The sequence below is a fragment of the Vitis riparia genome, chromosome 6 (genome assembly GCF_004353265.1).
Source record: "Vitis riparia cultivar Riparia Gloire de Montpellier isolate 1030 chromosome 6, EGFV_Vit.rip_1.0, whole genome shotgun sequence".
NCBI classification, from domain to species: Eukaryota; Viridiplantae; Streptophyta; class Magnoliopsida; order Vitales; family Vitaceae; genus Vitis; species Vitis riparia.
The window spans coordinates 15,707,184-15,723,961 of NC_048436.1; the positions used below are offsets into that span (position 1 = coordinate 15,707,184).

General features: G+C 36.0%; 1 protein-coding gene across 2 annotated transcripts; it reads right to left on the bottom strand.

The window, feature by feature from the left end:
• Positions 1-457: 457 nt before the first annotated feature.
• LOC117916376 (villin-1) lies at positions 458-16,541 on the bottom strand. Of its 2 annotated transcripts, XM_034832340.1 has the most exons (23): positions 16,096-16,539; positions 15,757-15,852; positions 15,095-15,194; positions 14,776-14,844; positions 11,988-12,224; positions 11,479-11,656; positions 11,270-11,402; positions 10,686-10,851; positions 9,493-9,643; positions 9,284-9,369; positions 9,034-9,189; positions 8,864-8,932; positions 6,844-6,912; positions 6,579-6,716; positions 5,759-5,887; positions 5,499-5,646; positions 5,338-5,348; positions 3,881-4,021; positions 3,254-3,379; positions 2,738-2,800; positions 1,840-2,059; positions 1,066-1,247; positions 458-826 (listed from the first exon to the last, which is right to left on the bottom strand). In XM_034832340.1, exons 2-23 carry the CDS (start codon positions 15,795-15,797, stop codon positions 713-715), a joined length of 2,727 nt encoding a protein of 908 aa, XP_034688231.1. In that variant the 5' UTR covers positions 15,798-15,852; positions 16,096-16,539; the 3' UTR covers positions 458-712. The 2 variants fall into 2 exon arrangements, with proteins under 2 accessions (XP_034688231.1, XP_034688232.1); XM_034832341.1 differs by lacking the exon at positions 2,738-2,800 and having other exon boundaries at positions 16,096-16,541.
• Positions 16,542-16,778: the final 237 nt, after the last annotated feature.

Sequence of the window (16,778 nt, forward strand, 5' to 3'; positions counted from 1 at the left end):
ACGAATATCCTTCCTTAGTTTTACTTATTTATTTCTTAAATCTTAATGTAATTTTTTTATTTTAAATACAGGTACTTATATTATATATTTGTTTAAATATTAAATTTTAAAAAAGAGTTATTTATTCCTCTAAAAGCTTATTCATTCCAAATAAGTCAACTATAAATTATATTATTGTAAGTTCAGAAGGATAAAATCTTAGTTATCAAATATTAAATTAATAATATTATATATATAGGATATATCAAATATTAAATTATATTCAAGAGTTAAAAGTGATATTTGTTTTTTAATCAAATAAATAAAATCAAAATATTCGATTTTTTATATTCAACGACCAACATAATTAAAATAAATTTGTTATCACTATGTTCAATTTAAGGTATCAATCCGAATACTTTGATAATAAGTTTGCAATGATGCCAATAGGTGATAATTTTATGGGCATAAAGGCTACTTTGACTCCAAACTCAAGTTCCTTTCATTCATAATCAAGAAGGGTTCATTAAGAACAGTAACAAAAACATGTGTTCCTCAATTTAAGATTAAGACTTCATCATGGATTTGCTCAACAACAAAAAGAGCAAGCCAAGCTTAGAAGTTGGATCAAAAAGTAGACTGCATCTGGGTTTGAGATTGCCCCATTATACCATTCAAGAAGGAAGATCTGTTTATCCCAGTCTCTAAGGGTTTAATCTGGAGGGCACACGCCTTAGAATAGGTGAACGCCTCTCTTTAGCTTGTTCTGTCGCCATTTGGGAAGTTTGTAGAAGGCTGTTTTTGTCATCCCAAATATCTGCTGGAACTCCTCTTCTGACAAATATGCCTGCAAACAACCAAAAATGGAGATATAGCTTTTGTTAAAAGATTGAGCTAGAATCTGAAATTTGTATGGATGGTGAAAGCCATGGCATTCAATCATAGCAACATGTGCATAGTTTTTGGGTACTTGTGATGGCGGCTCATAAGAACAGGGAAAGAATTCAGAAGGCTAGCATGGAGCAAATATTCCTTTGAGGCTGTTCAGAAGACTGAATTGTCTAAAGAGAATATAGCAAGGGATACCTCTCTTTTGGTCACATCTATGCCTGTTGTTACTGGGTCATCAGCCATGACTTTTAAACGCTCATATGGGAAGATTAGCAAGTTAACATCAATCTTAACTCCATCAATCTGATCAAGGCCTACATTCTCAGAAGGGGAGCTTGGCACAACTGCTGCAGGCCGTGGGGGTACTGGTGACCCATCTGCAAAGAAAATATTTCATGAAAGCTAGGTTGGTAATTAATAAAGAAAGAAAAAGGAAAAAGTAAAACACCCATAAGAAAAAAAAAATGGTGTACAAACAGCGAAATAAGTCATCCTCGGAACAATAGTGTTATTGCTGAAAAATGCTCGAGGATGATACCATCCATGCCTCCTCCTTGACCACTAAATCCTCTTTTCTTAAAAAAGGCAAACATGCAACATGATCTTAGTCTACAATTGAGGTGTTCACACTTCCTAACTTGGGATTTGATGAAAAACTGTCCAATTGGACGCCCCAAGCCTCAAGTTTACAGGAATTCATGAATCATATTTACCTAAGCATCAGATTCAAAAGACGCAAACTTAGAAATTTTTTGAAATCTTCCAATTTGAACAACTTTTGGACTCAACTATACACTAGCAGTGATGCTTGTTCCACATATTGAGTAAATAAATTGATTTTCCAGGACCCAACCATTAATTTTCCCATTATTGTAGAGCATGTTCTAGAAAGAGACTAGAAGATGAAGAACACTAATTTCATTGGTTCTGAGTTTCTTCATGGGCAAATTTAAGGATATGTTCCATTACCAGCACTGTCATGATCAGGATAAGATCCTGAAAACAATGATCTTGCAATTGGAGATACACTTGAAATTTGGTGGTTGTCTGAGGACTTCAAATTTGAGCCAGAAACACTGGAGGCAGAAGATACACTTCTTCGCAGCCCATTAGAACTGACCGATCTGCTTCTCAAACTATCTGGGGTATTCTCTGTGGAGCATGCTTTCCATGAATTTCTCAAAGGTACCTGGATGAAACACCATTTACAAGAATTGTAAGTGGAATAAATGTTGAATTGCAGTTGAAGGAGGGAAGAAAAATCCCATGGTTTTATTAGTCTAAAAAATCTAAAATTTTGAGAACATTGGATGCTTCCTCTTTTCACATTAGATGGCTATATTGATTCAATTTTACATATCAACAGGACACTTGTAATGAAAGGTACCATCTCCTTGATGAATAGGTAAGCTTATGCATGAGATAATACTGTTCTTTTCTTCCCTTTCATGTGCTGAGTTAAATGTGGTGATGATGATGAGTGATCTGTTGAACTTATTTGTGGCCTACTCTTTGAAGGAAGGTAACTCTGATCAGTAATTTTAGCTTACTCTAACCATTCAAATGTCTCAAGCTTTTCCAGAGTTAAAGACAAGCAGGTGAAGCCTAAACCCCTTGAGAACGTTTCTTCAGTGAGAAATTCTTAGGAACAAAGCTTGCCCATAGTGGCAAGATGAAAATATCAGTAAGTTATCAATATTCTTGAGCTATTTTGGTGCTTATAATTTGAGTTTTTATTGGTAAGTATGGCATGCTATCAACAGAAGAACTTTCATGCTTCAATTCAAAGAGGAAATCATAAAAAATGAACCTGGGAGAATTTTCAAGATTCAGGTTTTTAGGTGAAAAACTAAGGACACTAACTTACTTCTATCTTTTGTGCTGTTCCCTTCAAAATAGCCAGCCTCCGCTCAAATGAGCTACCATGCATCTACAAGGGCAGAAAATTAGCTCAGAATTGTTCACTTAACTTCATATTACATGCATATCAGTCTAACAATCAGATTTTAAGACAGAAAACATGATTATTTTTTTCCTCTTCTATGCCCCAAGTATCTATGTAAAATAACGTATCTAAATTGGTACTAAACTTCTTCAGAATATCTACAAGAGAGAGGAACAGATTAATCGAGCATCCTTCAGGAGTTGCTGACAAACTTAATTTTTTTCCTGACATGCTTGTTGGTTCTGTTTCTAACAACAGTGCCCCAACCCACACATAACCATACTCATTTTATGTCATGTCTTACAAAAAAACATCACAACAGTGTCCATGTAACAGAGCCTACAATGAAGGGAAAATTAAACACCAAACAAGAAGATATTCAGAGTTCGAAGGAGGTACAGAGAGGTATCATTTCAGGATAGGAAATGGTCCACTTACATTTGCCTTGGAGGAATCCCATTCAAAGAAACGAGTGAAGAATGTTGGTTCATGACCTTCTGTAACAACATATATAGGAGTCTCCAGGGAAAGTCCTTCAACCAGAATGTCTATCTCAAGAAATTTCTGCCAGTTCCAAGGTAAAACTTTAGGACACGGACAAAGTTGCAAAGCATCTCATACACAAAATGCCAAACTACATGTAGGTCTTACATTTCTAGATGATCTCATCCAAGGATATTATGTATTAGTTCCTACAATGTCCATATGGCACACAAAGTATTAAAAAATGTGTGAATGTGTGACTGTATAGAGGCCAAATGCTGGGACACACTAACTATTTCAAAAATAAAAAACTTGGATGCTAAATGAATACACAAAGGCTGTTAAAATGCTTGCATAAAATTTGAATCAGCTGAACAGCACTGTTTAAGGCATATTCATGGAATGGTTCATCTTTGAAATAAACTGAATCAAACATAGGTGTTGAGAATGCATCTGTTGGCCTCACATTGTATACATGTGGGTATTTGTCTGTCTTCACAAATGCAAAGTTTTTTGTCCCAAAAAAAATTATTTTAAGAGAGTTGAAGAATGAAAAATTCAAGATCAGATAACAGTTATTACCAGACCAATCTCAAGAGCTTGTTTCTTTGATCTAACATTTGAATGGCAGCCACACCAAACATAAATTTCTCTGTTGCAATCTAGTATTAACATGTCTTCTGTAGTCAAATCATCCTGTGTGAAGTTGAATATCTCCTTCACCTGAAAATTTTTAAGAGCACATACAAAAGTTTATTTCAGGAACATTCATCAGCCAAATTTCATAAGGAAAAGAGAACTAGTAATTTTGTCCATGATGGTACGACCTCTTCAAACTAAAAGAGAAATGTATAACAATCAATCTTTGACCTTTTTAACTTGAAATTTATAAGAGTGGCATGGAATACTAGAATTTTTTAGTGAAGCAAACTTTAGAATTCAGACCAGTTAGGCATGCTAAATAAAAGATTTGATTTGACAATGAGTCAAGCAGTGCATTGCAGAGAGCATTCAGTTGGACCAAGTTGGGGGGAAAAACAGCATGCTAAATAAAAGATTTGAGTTGACAATGAGCCAAGCAGTGCATTGCAGAGAGCATTCAGTTGGACCAAGTTAGGGGGAAAAACAAAGCAGTTCTCTCTCTCTCTCTCTCTCTCTCTCTCTCTCTTTCTCCATTTTTTCTGCAAAATTTCCATGGTAAGTGTGATTTCAATATTTTTTGGCTCCAAAATAAAATAACTAAGCTTTTCTTTATTTTTCACTATTATTGTCAGTTGTATGTCAATTCACTTCATAAAATAAAATTCCTCAGTTAATCTCCATTGCATATTTCTCTGTATCAGTTCATAATGGCAATTTGGCAGTATAACCAAAATCATGTCGACATGACTTACTAAATCATCTGGTGAATGGTATGAAATTGGGCCAATGATAGAGCCTTAGGTAAAATCCATGGAAGAATCCATTATTCTGTTCGATGGATTTGCAGTTTTTCATAATCGCACCACTAAGTACACACCTAGAAGCACAGACTAGACACACAAATACCACATGGTTCATGCCTCAACTATGAATCGCTCGTATTTCTAACATGTTCAATTTAATTTCTCTTAAACTATATAACATGTCCACACAACTTGCTCTATTTGATGCACAAAGTTTCTAAAAATGCACTGAAGACTGTTTTTCACATCAAGCACTGCCCTACCAATGTTTGAAGAGATATGAAGACAGCCACTTGCTAAAAGTGTGGTTGCCTGTGACTTCTTTGCAAATGTTCGTAAAAAAAATTAAGTTCTAGTATGAATTGAGGACTTGATTTTAGTTTTCTTTGCAACTTTATACAAGAAATTGTTGAATCAATTAATTTTTTGTAGAAGTTTAAGCTATTTATGTACAAGGTGAAGAAGAAAAGAAAGTGTCCGGAAGAAATAATTTCTGCCATAAAACTATCTTAAGGGAAGTTCATATTGAATATCCTAAAGGTACTCCAACTATTGAAATGCATGGATGCCTACAAAAGTGTGTGGGAAGTGTACCTTAAGATCACCTGTGAGCAAAATCGGACCAGTAGCAAAAGAAACACAACCCGCCATTAGATATGTTTTTACAGCCATTTACAGCTGGCATATTCTGAACCAAGACAGAGCCACATTATCTTTTGAGAGAAAAAATTTAAAAGAAAGGGTATTTGGCTCACCATCAGTAAAGGTACATGTAAACAAATGTGGGTCTTCTACATATGCCTTAATCTCCCTTTCCCTTGGATGCTCTGCCTTTCCACCAAGCGCTTTCCAGAAAACATCAGGTTCGCTACCTTCCCTCACTGATATAGGTTGCAATGTTGGCTATAAATGGCATCAAAAGAGAACAAGTACAAAAACAATAAGCATGACAGGAGCTTTCTACAGAATGAAAGAAAAACAGTCAAGTCCACTTTGAAAGGACAGAATCACACACATTTATTAGATCCAGCATTCTGTCAAGAAGATCATGATCTCTAGTTGAGGAGAGGTTCCCAACCCAAGTGAAGATAGATGTTTCGGTTTGTAAGATGAAACAATAGGATGAATTCAGGGAACTTGAAACCTGCAACAGTTTAATTACCTCAATCAATTAATACCAAGATCATAGAGGCCTATGTGATTTTAGACAAAAACCACTAGCTAGAAAGCAAAAGAAGCAGCACTTGCTTGTGATACTAAATTCCAGAACAGATTATGTGGCACTCCATTTTTCCGAATCATAAAAAGAGCATGGTTAAAGGCCTGGGACTTCATGCTAAAATATTCACTTCAACTCCGAAAAAACAAGGCTGTATCACAAAAAAAGAAAAAAAAGAAAAGAGAAAAAGGGACCATAGACTGAAGAACAGTTTAAGACTCCAGAAAATCTAAAATACCACTTTAGAATACATAGCCTTTGAGTCAACAGTTTAAATAACCCATAACATGGAAATCACATTGATCATTATTCTGAAAGGACTGATACAAATTGTGATTTGATTGTTAGCAATTCTATTGGATTGTAGGATGAGTAATTTGCATAAATTGGACATGTTTTGTGATGCCTATCATTCAAAATCAATACACGGCATACTTATTAAATGGTTAGGGTAAATCCATAAGTGATGCTTTGGAAGATAGTATCCACAAAAGTGTCTTTTCCTTTCTTATAACACTATAGTTTTCCTATGATTAGAAAGAAAGTGTGTTGACTAAGTGTTAAAAGTGCAGACACTCACTTTGCTTAGTATCCTAGTTCCTATTTCCCAACTTACTTGATCAACTTGGATGGCTTGCATGTTATTTGGACTCGTTCCCTGAACTCGAAAAAGAGCTGTCTTTTTTTCATCATAAGTTTCGTCTGCAATACCTTTTTCTGCTATAAATCTTTTGTAACGTGTGCTCAGACCTCCCTGCATGAATGTCAAAACAAAACAAGAAGAAGAATGCCCCATGTTTAGTAATAGTTTAGATCGAAGAGAAATGCACTTGACAAGCAAAAAGAAACAAGCTTCTGAGGAAGGTAGGCGAGGTACAAACCTTGAAAACAATTAATGTTTGAAAAATTAAGAAAAATTCAATAGGCTCCTTTTCCTCAATAACTTGACCCTGAAAAATAAAAGAATATGCATTAAAAATATAAAAATCATGCAATTATGTTTGGATCAACTTTTGAGAAGACAAAAGTTCTTCTTTAAGCTTGATATAAGCCTTTATGCCCATTTGACTAATTTTATTCAAAAGAACTCATGACTTGAAAAAGAGCCTAATATGGAAGCTAGGAAAATGTTGTTTCTTGTAAAAGCTCTATTTTGGCTTATGCAAGAAGTTTTTTTTAATAAAACTTTTACAATACCAATATTGCACTTTAAAAATTGTGACTTTGACTTCAACTTCAACTTCTAGCCAAAGCCAAAAACAAGAAGCTATCCCAAACAAGGACTACAGTGCAAGTTAGAAGTCCAAATGTTTATAAGTGGCAAAAAAATTTTATCAATTCATTGCAACTTTATTTCAGGTGTCATGAACCTTCAAAAAATGCTTTGAAAGATGTAGGCGGTAAAAGATATCTTTCTTGAATGCATGAAAAGCACAATACTTTCTTTTCTCATAGGTAATTTTAGCTGAGAAATCAAATAGCAAAGGACCAGGTAAGATTGTCTACATACAAATTGCTAGAAGTTTGCAATCCAAATCCATTGTTTAGGTCAAGTGCTTGTTTTGGTCATTCTGCAAGAGCAGAATTCTGAAGCAAACAGATTTGAGTGTAAAGATTGTTGTGGTAGGTATCTTGATGAACCATGATCAGGTTTTACTGAAACCTTGGGATTTCTGGCCTATGAGTTGAGAGATTAAGACCTGTTGTTGTTAAGGCTTTAGCCCAAGTATTGTAAATCTAGTTCATTCTTGGATAGTAGAATTGTTCTTTTTATTTTTCTGCTGTATTATGCCTGATCATACTGGGCCTGCTGGGGAACACAGATTATTACTTATAATCCTGATAAAGGGCAATGATACATTATCAGAACAGAAAATATATGGGTACTTTTGTTTGGGGGTTCATGATAATGGATACTGTTGTTTTGGGATTACACTGCTAACGGTCATTGGCATTGAGATGTCATGCTGTGTTAAGCATATTACAGACACTGGCAGCCTTTATGCTAATAAATTGAACCTATGAAATGTCTTACTCATAACCAATTTTATCTGTGAAAGTGAACATCATTTCAATTGTTTTTTTCCCTATTTGTACCCAATGCTTATAATTTCATCCATTGGAATTTACTGCTATGGCTTTAAAATAGGATATAACCAAGTGTTCAAATGAATTTAGATAATTGAACAAATTTAGTTGGGAATAAAATTTCATTGACTTGATCTGTACTGGCATGCCTTTGTCCAGGAGTAAAGAAAACAGATTTGTATGACATTTCCTGATTCAAGGAGAGATCAGTAAAATGAAGGAAGCCAACACGTTAATTGTATGGACTGCATAGTGTAAAATATGGAGATTAAATTTCTCCAATGGAGGTAACCTATAGTCTTAGTATAAGAACACACAATGCTCGGGGTTGCAATTGTAAACAGCATAATTACGATATATATATATGAAGGGACAAAAATAATATCTAAAGCTATAGACACATATACTCAAGAATTCTAGGATCAACATAAAGGGGTTTCACTAACCTATTGACTCCGTGCATAACTGATTCAGCATGCAACCTCACTGTTCTAGAAAAGAGAAAAAATAGAATGCTTACTCCACATGCTGGAGAACAGATGTCAAATATGTCCTAAATCTCGGTTCTAGCATTCTAGGAAAGTTCCCTCATCTTTAATGCTTTTCTATTCTGTTTAAATAAAACTATTTGCATTTTTGTGAAAATGAATATCAATGAACTAAGCACTGGCAACCATATGTTCAGGACATATGAATGCTTCAAGATATGCTTGGCTAACATTCAACTTTAGGTAAATCAAAAGTGGTAACTAACATTCTAATACAACATGTTTCAATAGATTGTGCATTTCAGAATGCAAAGAGAAAACTAACCACAACTGAATCTCCCTTCATTGAATCGACAATAGTATTTATACGGGAGATAGCATCAACTCTGTCTTCCTGCAAGCAGGAGAAACTAATGAACAAAGAGAAAAGTGACATGATTATGGAAAAAGAGAAATTTGTTCATAAATTCTCATTAATAAATACACCATGCTTACCATTACAGCCCCACGACCAAGCCATGCATAAAATAAATATTCGTCTCTTCCATTGCCAGGATATTTGTATTGCACAATATAGCAGTCACCACTGAAAAGCTTTGTTTGTTCGGCAACAGGGACAAGGAACAACTCATCATCATTTACACGCCAGACCTGGAATGTTCAGATTGCAGCAACACAGAATATGTATCATAAAAGCTTACAGCCATAATTTCAAGGAACTAGTAATATTGTAGTAAGCAGTTACTTTTAGAGTGCCACTGCAGTCTATAAGAGAATCACAGTCTTCTTCAGGAAGCTCCTTCATGTCATAGCCTTGTTGCTTGAACATTGCTGAAAAAGATATAGAGTAGGAATAAAAAATTAATTCAAGGAAAGAGAAGGCATTAGAATAGATACTGCTAATACTGCAATGGAAAAAAAAAATCGTAAATGTTGTTGCAAAAGTTACTAAACCTGCTACTTTCCCTCGACCTTCTTCATACAGCCTGGGCTCAGCCAATTGAGGCCACACATCAAAATATGACCTAAATATGGCAGTTTCTGATCCTTCGGTTAGGGAAGTTAAATGGCTCCTTGTTGACCTGCCCTGAGATTTGAGGAAATCCTAAAACAAAATAACAGTACTTGAGTCAGAAACAATGCAGCAGAGAACACATGTAGAAAAGCCTGAGTAGCTGCATTCTTCAACAAAAACAACGTTTTATGTACAATAATGTGTCCTCCATGCAATGAACTTCCCAATTGTTTTATGACATCACATTTCCTTCTAATAACAAATATTTGATCTCTCTAACTCCCTTTTAATTTGATTCTTTATTATATAGCAAAGTTCTGTAGAGCCACAGGCACTAAATTTAAAAGAGGAGAAGTGCTTACTATGGATGCTGATATCATGTTGATTACAAACTTAGAAGGAACTCTCACAGGCCCCTGCTTGGCAATACAAACACCGAGTAGTGGACTTCGAATAATATAGAAAATATACCAGATTATTTTGGATATCAATTTTTAAGAGTACGTTTCCTCACTGATACAGCGCCCCAGCATCAAACCATAGGGTAACTACATCAGTGTAGTTATAAGTTCATAACTTGCATATCTTGTTATCAATTCATTAAAAGTTAAACCATATAATAGATACATTAAATTAAATCAATGACCATTCCAACCAAAGAAATAGCTATGATAAAGCTACTAGTAAGATGATGACAAAAAAATAGTAAATGAAAAAATTATAGCCCATATTCCAAATATTAAAGGTGAGAAACATGAATTATATCATGCAATTTAATCCATGAAGAGCCACATTGTTGGTTCAATCATGAGATCTGAATCACTTCTAGTTAATCAGACAACACCCTCTCCAATCCCAACACGCGCGTCCCACCCTCCTTCCCTGCCTCACTTTTTCTCATCCTTTCCACCATTTAGCTACATATTTGAACCATCCCAACAGGCCTACATTTTTATCACCCTAATGGGCTTACTGATGTTTCATGAAGGATCAATTACAAATTCACTCATATAATAATAACATAGATGTAAATTCATATATAATATCTCCACATGTATATGAAGAAGTAAATATACACAAAAAATGTGCATGTGTTTCTGTGTGAGGGAGGAAGGGAAGAGTAAATTCTTACTTCTGCAGCTGAGATTGAAGTTTTCCGTTCTGTAATTGAGGTATTTCTTCCCATCCAAACAAAAATCTCATTGTCACAGTCCAACATGTAGCACTTGTTTGATTCGAGCATTTCTTTGTTCAACATGTTACACACAGTTTGGCATAGTTTTCCTTGGGTAGCTATCCTGTTGATAAGAGAACCTTGAAGCATTCTTAGAGAAAGAAAGGCATCTTGTAAGTTTTACAAGAAAAAAGATTCTTTCTTCGTTTGAAAAAGGAAGTGGATTCCTCCAGAAAAGCAAATCAATCTGAATCAGTAAACAATATTTTCAGAAAAACCAAGGAATCTGAACAGCACAAGCATTTCAACATTTATGAAGATATAAGAAGATAGGATTCCTTGGCACACCAATAAGGATATACTTATACAATGGATAAATTTGGATGCCTGGGAATCTGTTTAGAATGATCTGAAGTCCATTCATCCCAGTCTCAGAAGTAATTGGTTCTATTAACAATGATATGAAAGCAAAGTAATATCCAGGAGCAGGAATAAGAAGAAACCAGCACAGATGTGTATCTGAAACCCAAGGTGAAACTCACCAGAATAGTTTTGCATTTGGAATATCAGGTTGTTTTTGAAGGGAAGGAGGTATGTCTCGAGGAATAGGAGCATAACCACCAAATAAGCCCCAGAATTCCCCAACATCAGGATCACCAACAAATTTTCCATCCTCTGCAACAAGGAATGATAGACATTTGTCAAATTAGTTTCTTACAACAAAGAAAATAAAAGAAGAATAAATTCCAACCTATAGTTGCGACCTCGCACTTCCCATTATGCTTATTCTCTTTGATATACTGAACAACCTCCAGAGCTTTAGCTCTTTCTTGTATGCTGGAGTTACATCCGCTAAAGAGGAAAATTTTTGATGCTGTATCAAGTATGAATACATCATTGTGGTTCAAGGATGACCGAGAAAAGGGAACCTGGTGAGCATCAAAAAACACCACTCAGACCATGGCCCACATGGAGCTAACCAAGTAAAACAGAACCACCTGGAGGTATTTATAAAGAAAGTTGAAGCAATTCAAGGCAGAAAACTCAGACTTGGAATTTAATGCCCTAAGAAAACTGAGTTATGCAAGTTCACTCAGTAGCATCCATCATAAATGATACATGTACAGTTGATTGAGCAACCACTCAATTTTCATCTTGATAAGTGGAACATAAAAATTGCTTGACTTTCCATGTTATAGTTGACTGAATTAATTTATACAACTAAAATATGATGGGTATATCACTTCAAAAAAAGCTTACTTCTTTAACATGAACAACATGATCCCCCTTGCATGTAAACAGGCTGATTTGGTATGTCTCACAATTTAATTCTCCCGGTCCAGAAGAAAATACACCTTCAATGGGTATGATACAAGGTTTAAAGTATGACAAAAACTTCTCAGTTTCCAGACCTTGAATTTCCCTAAATTGCACTGCTTGGGACCCTAGGGCTGCATCTAATTCAAGTGCTTTGTCTGATGCCAGTGCTGAATCCACCTGCCAACAAAAGTAGCAACTAAAACACCCTCCAGTGAAATAAATTATCAAATATAAATTTTAAATTCAAATTTTTATAAATACTAACTCTACTTTGAATATGATAATGTGCATGAAGGTGGGTTGGATTTGTTACACCCTAACATTGACAATTAGAAAAAAAGCCTCATGGTTGGCACCTAACCCATGAGGGCCGACATGTCAAGAAGTTTTTGGCATGGTGGTTGGATTGTGGCCACTAAGCCTTATTCTGGTCATTCCAAGTCATTTGTTGCTAGTTTGAGAAAGGTGGGCACTAAGAGGAATTTTCTTGAACTTTTGACAGACATGGACCAGGCTGCAACATGAGGGAAAATCTTGGACAGCAATGGTGTGCAATGCCATGGCACAGTCTAAGGATGCAGCCAAGGATACCTGGCATGCATCAGCATGGGTGGACGTCCCAGGCAGGGGTAGAAGCTCTAGCAGTGATCACCAACATGTGTGGCAAGCAACTGAAACAACCATAGCCCTTCAATATGAATCGGCAATCCATTAGCATGCCCACACATGCTGTTGTGCAGCACACTTGCTTGCAATGGCATGACCATGTGGCCCCGCTTGGGCAACAGTGTAGCCCCATGCCCAAACATGGGGAAACGTAAGGTCACACTTGAGCAATTAAGTGGTCACACAGCCACACATCAGCATCATGGCATGACCAAAGTTGGCTATAGTTGTATTTTCTTGAAGGAGGTTGGGATATGGGGCCTACAAAAAATAATTATTAGAATTTCTAACATTATTCCTCCTCAATTATGTTGGATGTCTTCTTCTGCCACTTGTGAAATGACTCAAAATGTTCTTTAAGGGGCAGATGGGGTGGTGGTGTGGTGTGTCACTCAAGATGGCATCTAAGGGTTACAAATGATGAGGTGACAGAGACAAGTAGCGGCCACCTTTTAAAGTTTATCAAAGGCGCAAAGGAGCGGGCTCCAAGGCCCAAACTTTAATTCGACATTCTTTGGATGATAATGGGCTTAGTTGGGATCTTATATAATTCAATATGGGTTCAGCCTAGAAAGTACTTTCCAAAAATAAAATTACGGGCCTAGTCAATGGCTACAAGTTACCATTTTCAGTTATTATTATTTTCATTTTCTAATAGTCTTTAATGTGGTTTAGTAGTTAGTCCAAGTTTTGTTATTTTCAAGTTGCATTATTATTATGTGACTAGTTCCAAGGAGTTATAAGTCCCTAGATAAGTTTTATATAGTAGTTGATTTGTCTTTTGAGAGGAATGAATGAATGAATGAATGAATGAATTTCTAGCAGCCACTATTTTCTTTGTGTGATACAAAGAGTACTGGGATGTGAAGCCTAAAGGTTTTTAGGAGTGATTCCTAGGGTACTTTCAATTATACACTACTCTCCTTGCATTTTACTTTTTGTACTGTATCATGAGGCCACAAGGGGCACGTCAAGACACACCAGGGGACATCCTTCAATTGCTTGTTGAGGCATAATAACACTCACTTGCACATGATTCGGGTGCAATGTCATGCTTGTGATGCACCTTGTTGGTACACAGTTGGGGCTGAGACAAGATTTTCCATAGTTGGCATGGCACAAGCACAACAGGGATTCAATCAGTTCAGAGGCATGCAAGCCAGGTGTGAGCTTTGACACATAGCCACACACCCCATGTAAGCAACAGCATATGACATTAGCATGGGCTGAGCAAGTGTTGTTGATGTTGTTCAAATGACAAGCAACCAACTGGGACATGTGGCTTAAGACAAGGCAAGCATCAGCTAAGGGTTGTCTGATGAGTAGTTGAAGGTAGTTTTGGGAAGTTGAAACCACTTAACCATCATACCAGTGACACTCTCCGATTGGCTTCTTTGAATTGAAAAATACTTCTGTAACTGTATGCTACATAGTATTCCAGACCTGGTTTGATCATGACCTACTTTGGCTTTGATGTGAATAAGGCTTGATCAGGGGTCTAGGATGGTCTTGTCTGTATTATCTTTGATAATACAACAAGTTGGGGTTGTTCCTTGTAATCTTGGTGGTGTCCCCAAGATTTCAAAGCCTTTGTTCAAGTGTTGGATGGTTGACTAAGTGGGGACTTAGTCTTCACAAGAAAAAGAAATATATTGTGGATTCAAAACTTCCTAGTGAGAGAACTTGGGAGTTTCTACCCAACACCGAAACGCAAAAATCACTGAATGATGCAACTATTAATGTGATGATCATGACACTTTCTAGTTATCTCATCTTACCACTCCAAACACCCCCACCCAAGGAGAAAAGAACAGATTAAACAATTAACCATTGAGGCAAAACAATTTTCAGACCAACAGACTTCTTAGTCGGGCTTCATCTTTGAATAAGTTCTCTTAGTTGGGAATCTTGTAATCAATTGATTGGTGCATCATAACTGTTATCTTGCATGTACGTTGTTAATCATCATATTATAGAAGCCAATAACAATTCCTCTGCTTTTTCGAATTCTAACCACAGTTTTGAGCATTTCAAATCATAAAATAAAAGGAGGAGATGAAACCTCTTTTGCATCATTTCCCAGCCAATAATGTATGTCATGTTGAGGAGAGCTGCTTTTGAGCAAGACTGTCTGTCACATATAAAACAGAAGCAAAAAGTCAAGTTCATTGCGAAAAAAGGAAAACAAAACAAATAATTTCCTGCTTTAGACTCTCAACATTCAGATCAAAGTCACATCACTAATGAAATAACTTTCTATCAAATAAATATGAAATTAATTTTCTTGAGACACTAAATAGTAATTAAGTCTCTGAGATTGTTGATGACCTGTTAAATAACTTAGTTGGGAATTAAAGAGGTCCAACCTGCCAACGACTTACATTCAGAATTATATATGCACTCCCACTGAAGAATTTCCCATATGAAGATTTTGGGACCGGAACCAACCGTAAGTTCTCAACGCACCAGATTTCTAAACCACTAAACAAATGAAGGGTTAAGGATAAAATAATAACTTTAAATGCCGACACAATGTATACAGAAGAGCCAATGATTACCACTTTCTAGAACAAAATAGCATGAAAATTCGACAACTTGGTAAATAACAACCCCGTATTAAACTATATTGGCACCTAGTGCCTACAAGGTAAGATCCACGACAATCAATTGAATGCCCAATTGTTGTGAATTTCAATAGAACTTTTAACTTAATTGACTGTCAAAAAACAAACTGCTTTTTCTAGGTCAATGGTTTTATTTGCTTCCACAAAACATGCTTCCAGAATAGCAATATCTATCAACATGTAATGTAACATCAGTGTCCATACAGTAGGAACAAACACAAAGCTCTGTTAGTTGAGCAAGTCTTTTCACTTACTTGTCTATATTAGGGTTTAGGTATGTAGTCAACCTCTTCCACATCAAGATCTAGAAAAACTACAGCACAACCCCCCCACCCACCGATAAAAAAAAGAAATGAAAACTGCTGAATGCAATTTACAGTGAATAATAGCCAGAGAAACAAATTCGTCAATAAGGATACGCCTTAACTCCCGCTCCCTGAAATATTGGATCAATTTCCATCTCCTCTTATGCATTTGAAAACCCACAACACATCCCTCAGAACTTGCAATAGCCTCTGCAGTATATGAATCAACAATAATCACAGTCGGCTTACAATGAAGGCCCATTATGCATCAAGAAGAACATTACACTGTGATTGTGATAACAATCGTTTTGAGAAGTTGTGAAAATACTTTACGATGAAAACATACAAATAATCAGAAAATTCCAAATGAAAAAGCATAAAATAACCACGACCCACGTACTGAAAAGACCAAAGCAAAAGACATAGCAGCATAACCCAGTAAGAAAAACTCACCTCTCTCCCTTGTGAGATTTGAAGATTCAACAGTTAGGGGTCTCAACCGAAGCTTGTATGGAGTCGTCGAAAAACAAGAAAGAGAACCCAACTCAGAAATTCAGAATATTCCCAGTTCCTCTCTTGAAAAATAATTATAAAATAAAAAATAAAAAAATCAAAGGGCAATGGATAACATTCAAGAAGAATAAAGAGAGTAGAGATGAAGAGGCAAGGTTGGGACCGAAAGAGAGTCAGAAAGTAAGAAAGAGAGTGGAGTTTGGCTTTGTGGGGGGACCCAGCAAGCCTTTTGTGCTTGACGAAGAGAAAAGGAAAAGAAGCGTGCCCATTGTGCCCCCTTCTGTGCAGGCCGTGACCTTCAACGCCATGTGAGGTGTTTCTCAGTACATGGATTTCCACATTTGCAGACAACTGCAATCTTGATGATGATTGATCACTTATGGAAAAGCTGATTGCCAGATGGTTTGTCCAAATCTTTCTTGTGGATGTATCTATGTCTTGAATTCTGAATACTATAAAAGAAAATATATTAGATTCTAACTAGATTTGATGGTTGATCTAAAAATAATTTTGAAAAAGATTACATTACTTCTTAAAATAAATTACTTCAATTTCTTCTTTTAATCATTATAGGGTTGAAAAATGAAAATGAAACCTTTTTCTGTTCATGTATAACATTTTAA

What these genes read in the sequence shown, in the direction of transcription:
- LOC117916376 (XM_034832340.1), bottom strand. Translation starts at nt 15,797, where the DNA reads ATGGAAATTGATCCAATATTTCAGGGAGCGGGAGTTAAGGC. An exon ending in GAACAGCACAAAAGATAGAA is followed by an intron (nt 2,060 to 2,737) that starts GTAAGTTAGTGT and finishes TGTTTCATCCAG; the next exon opens with GTACCTTTGAGAAATTCATG. An exon ending in TCCTGATCATGACAGTGCTG is followed by an intron (nt 1,248 to 1,839) that starts GTAATGGAACAT and finishes TTTTCTTTGCAG; the next exon opens with ATGGGTCACCAGTACCCCCA.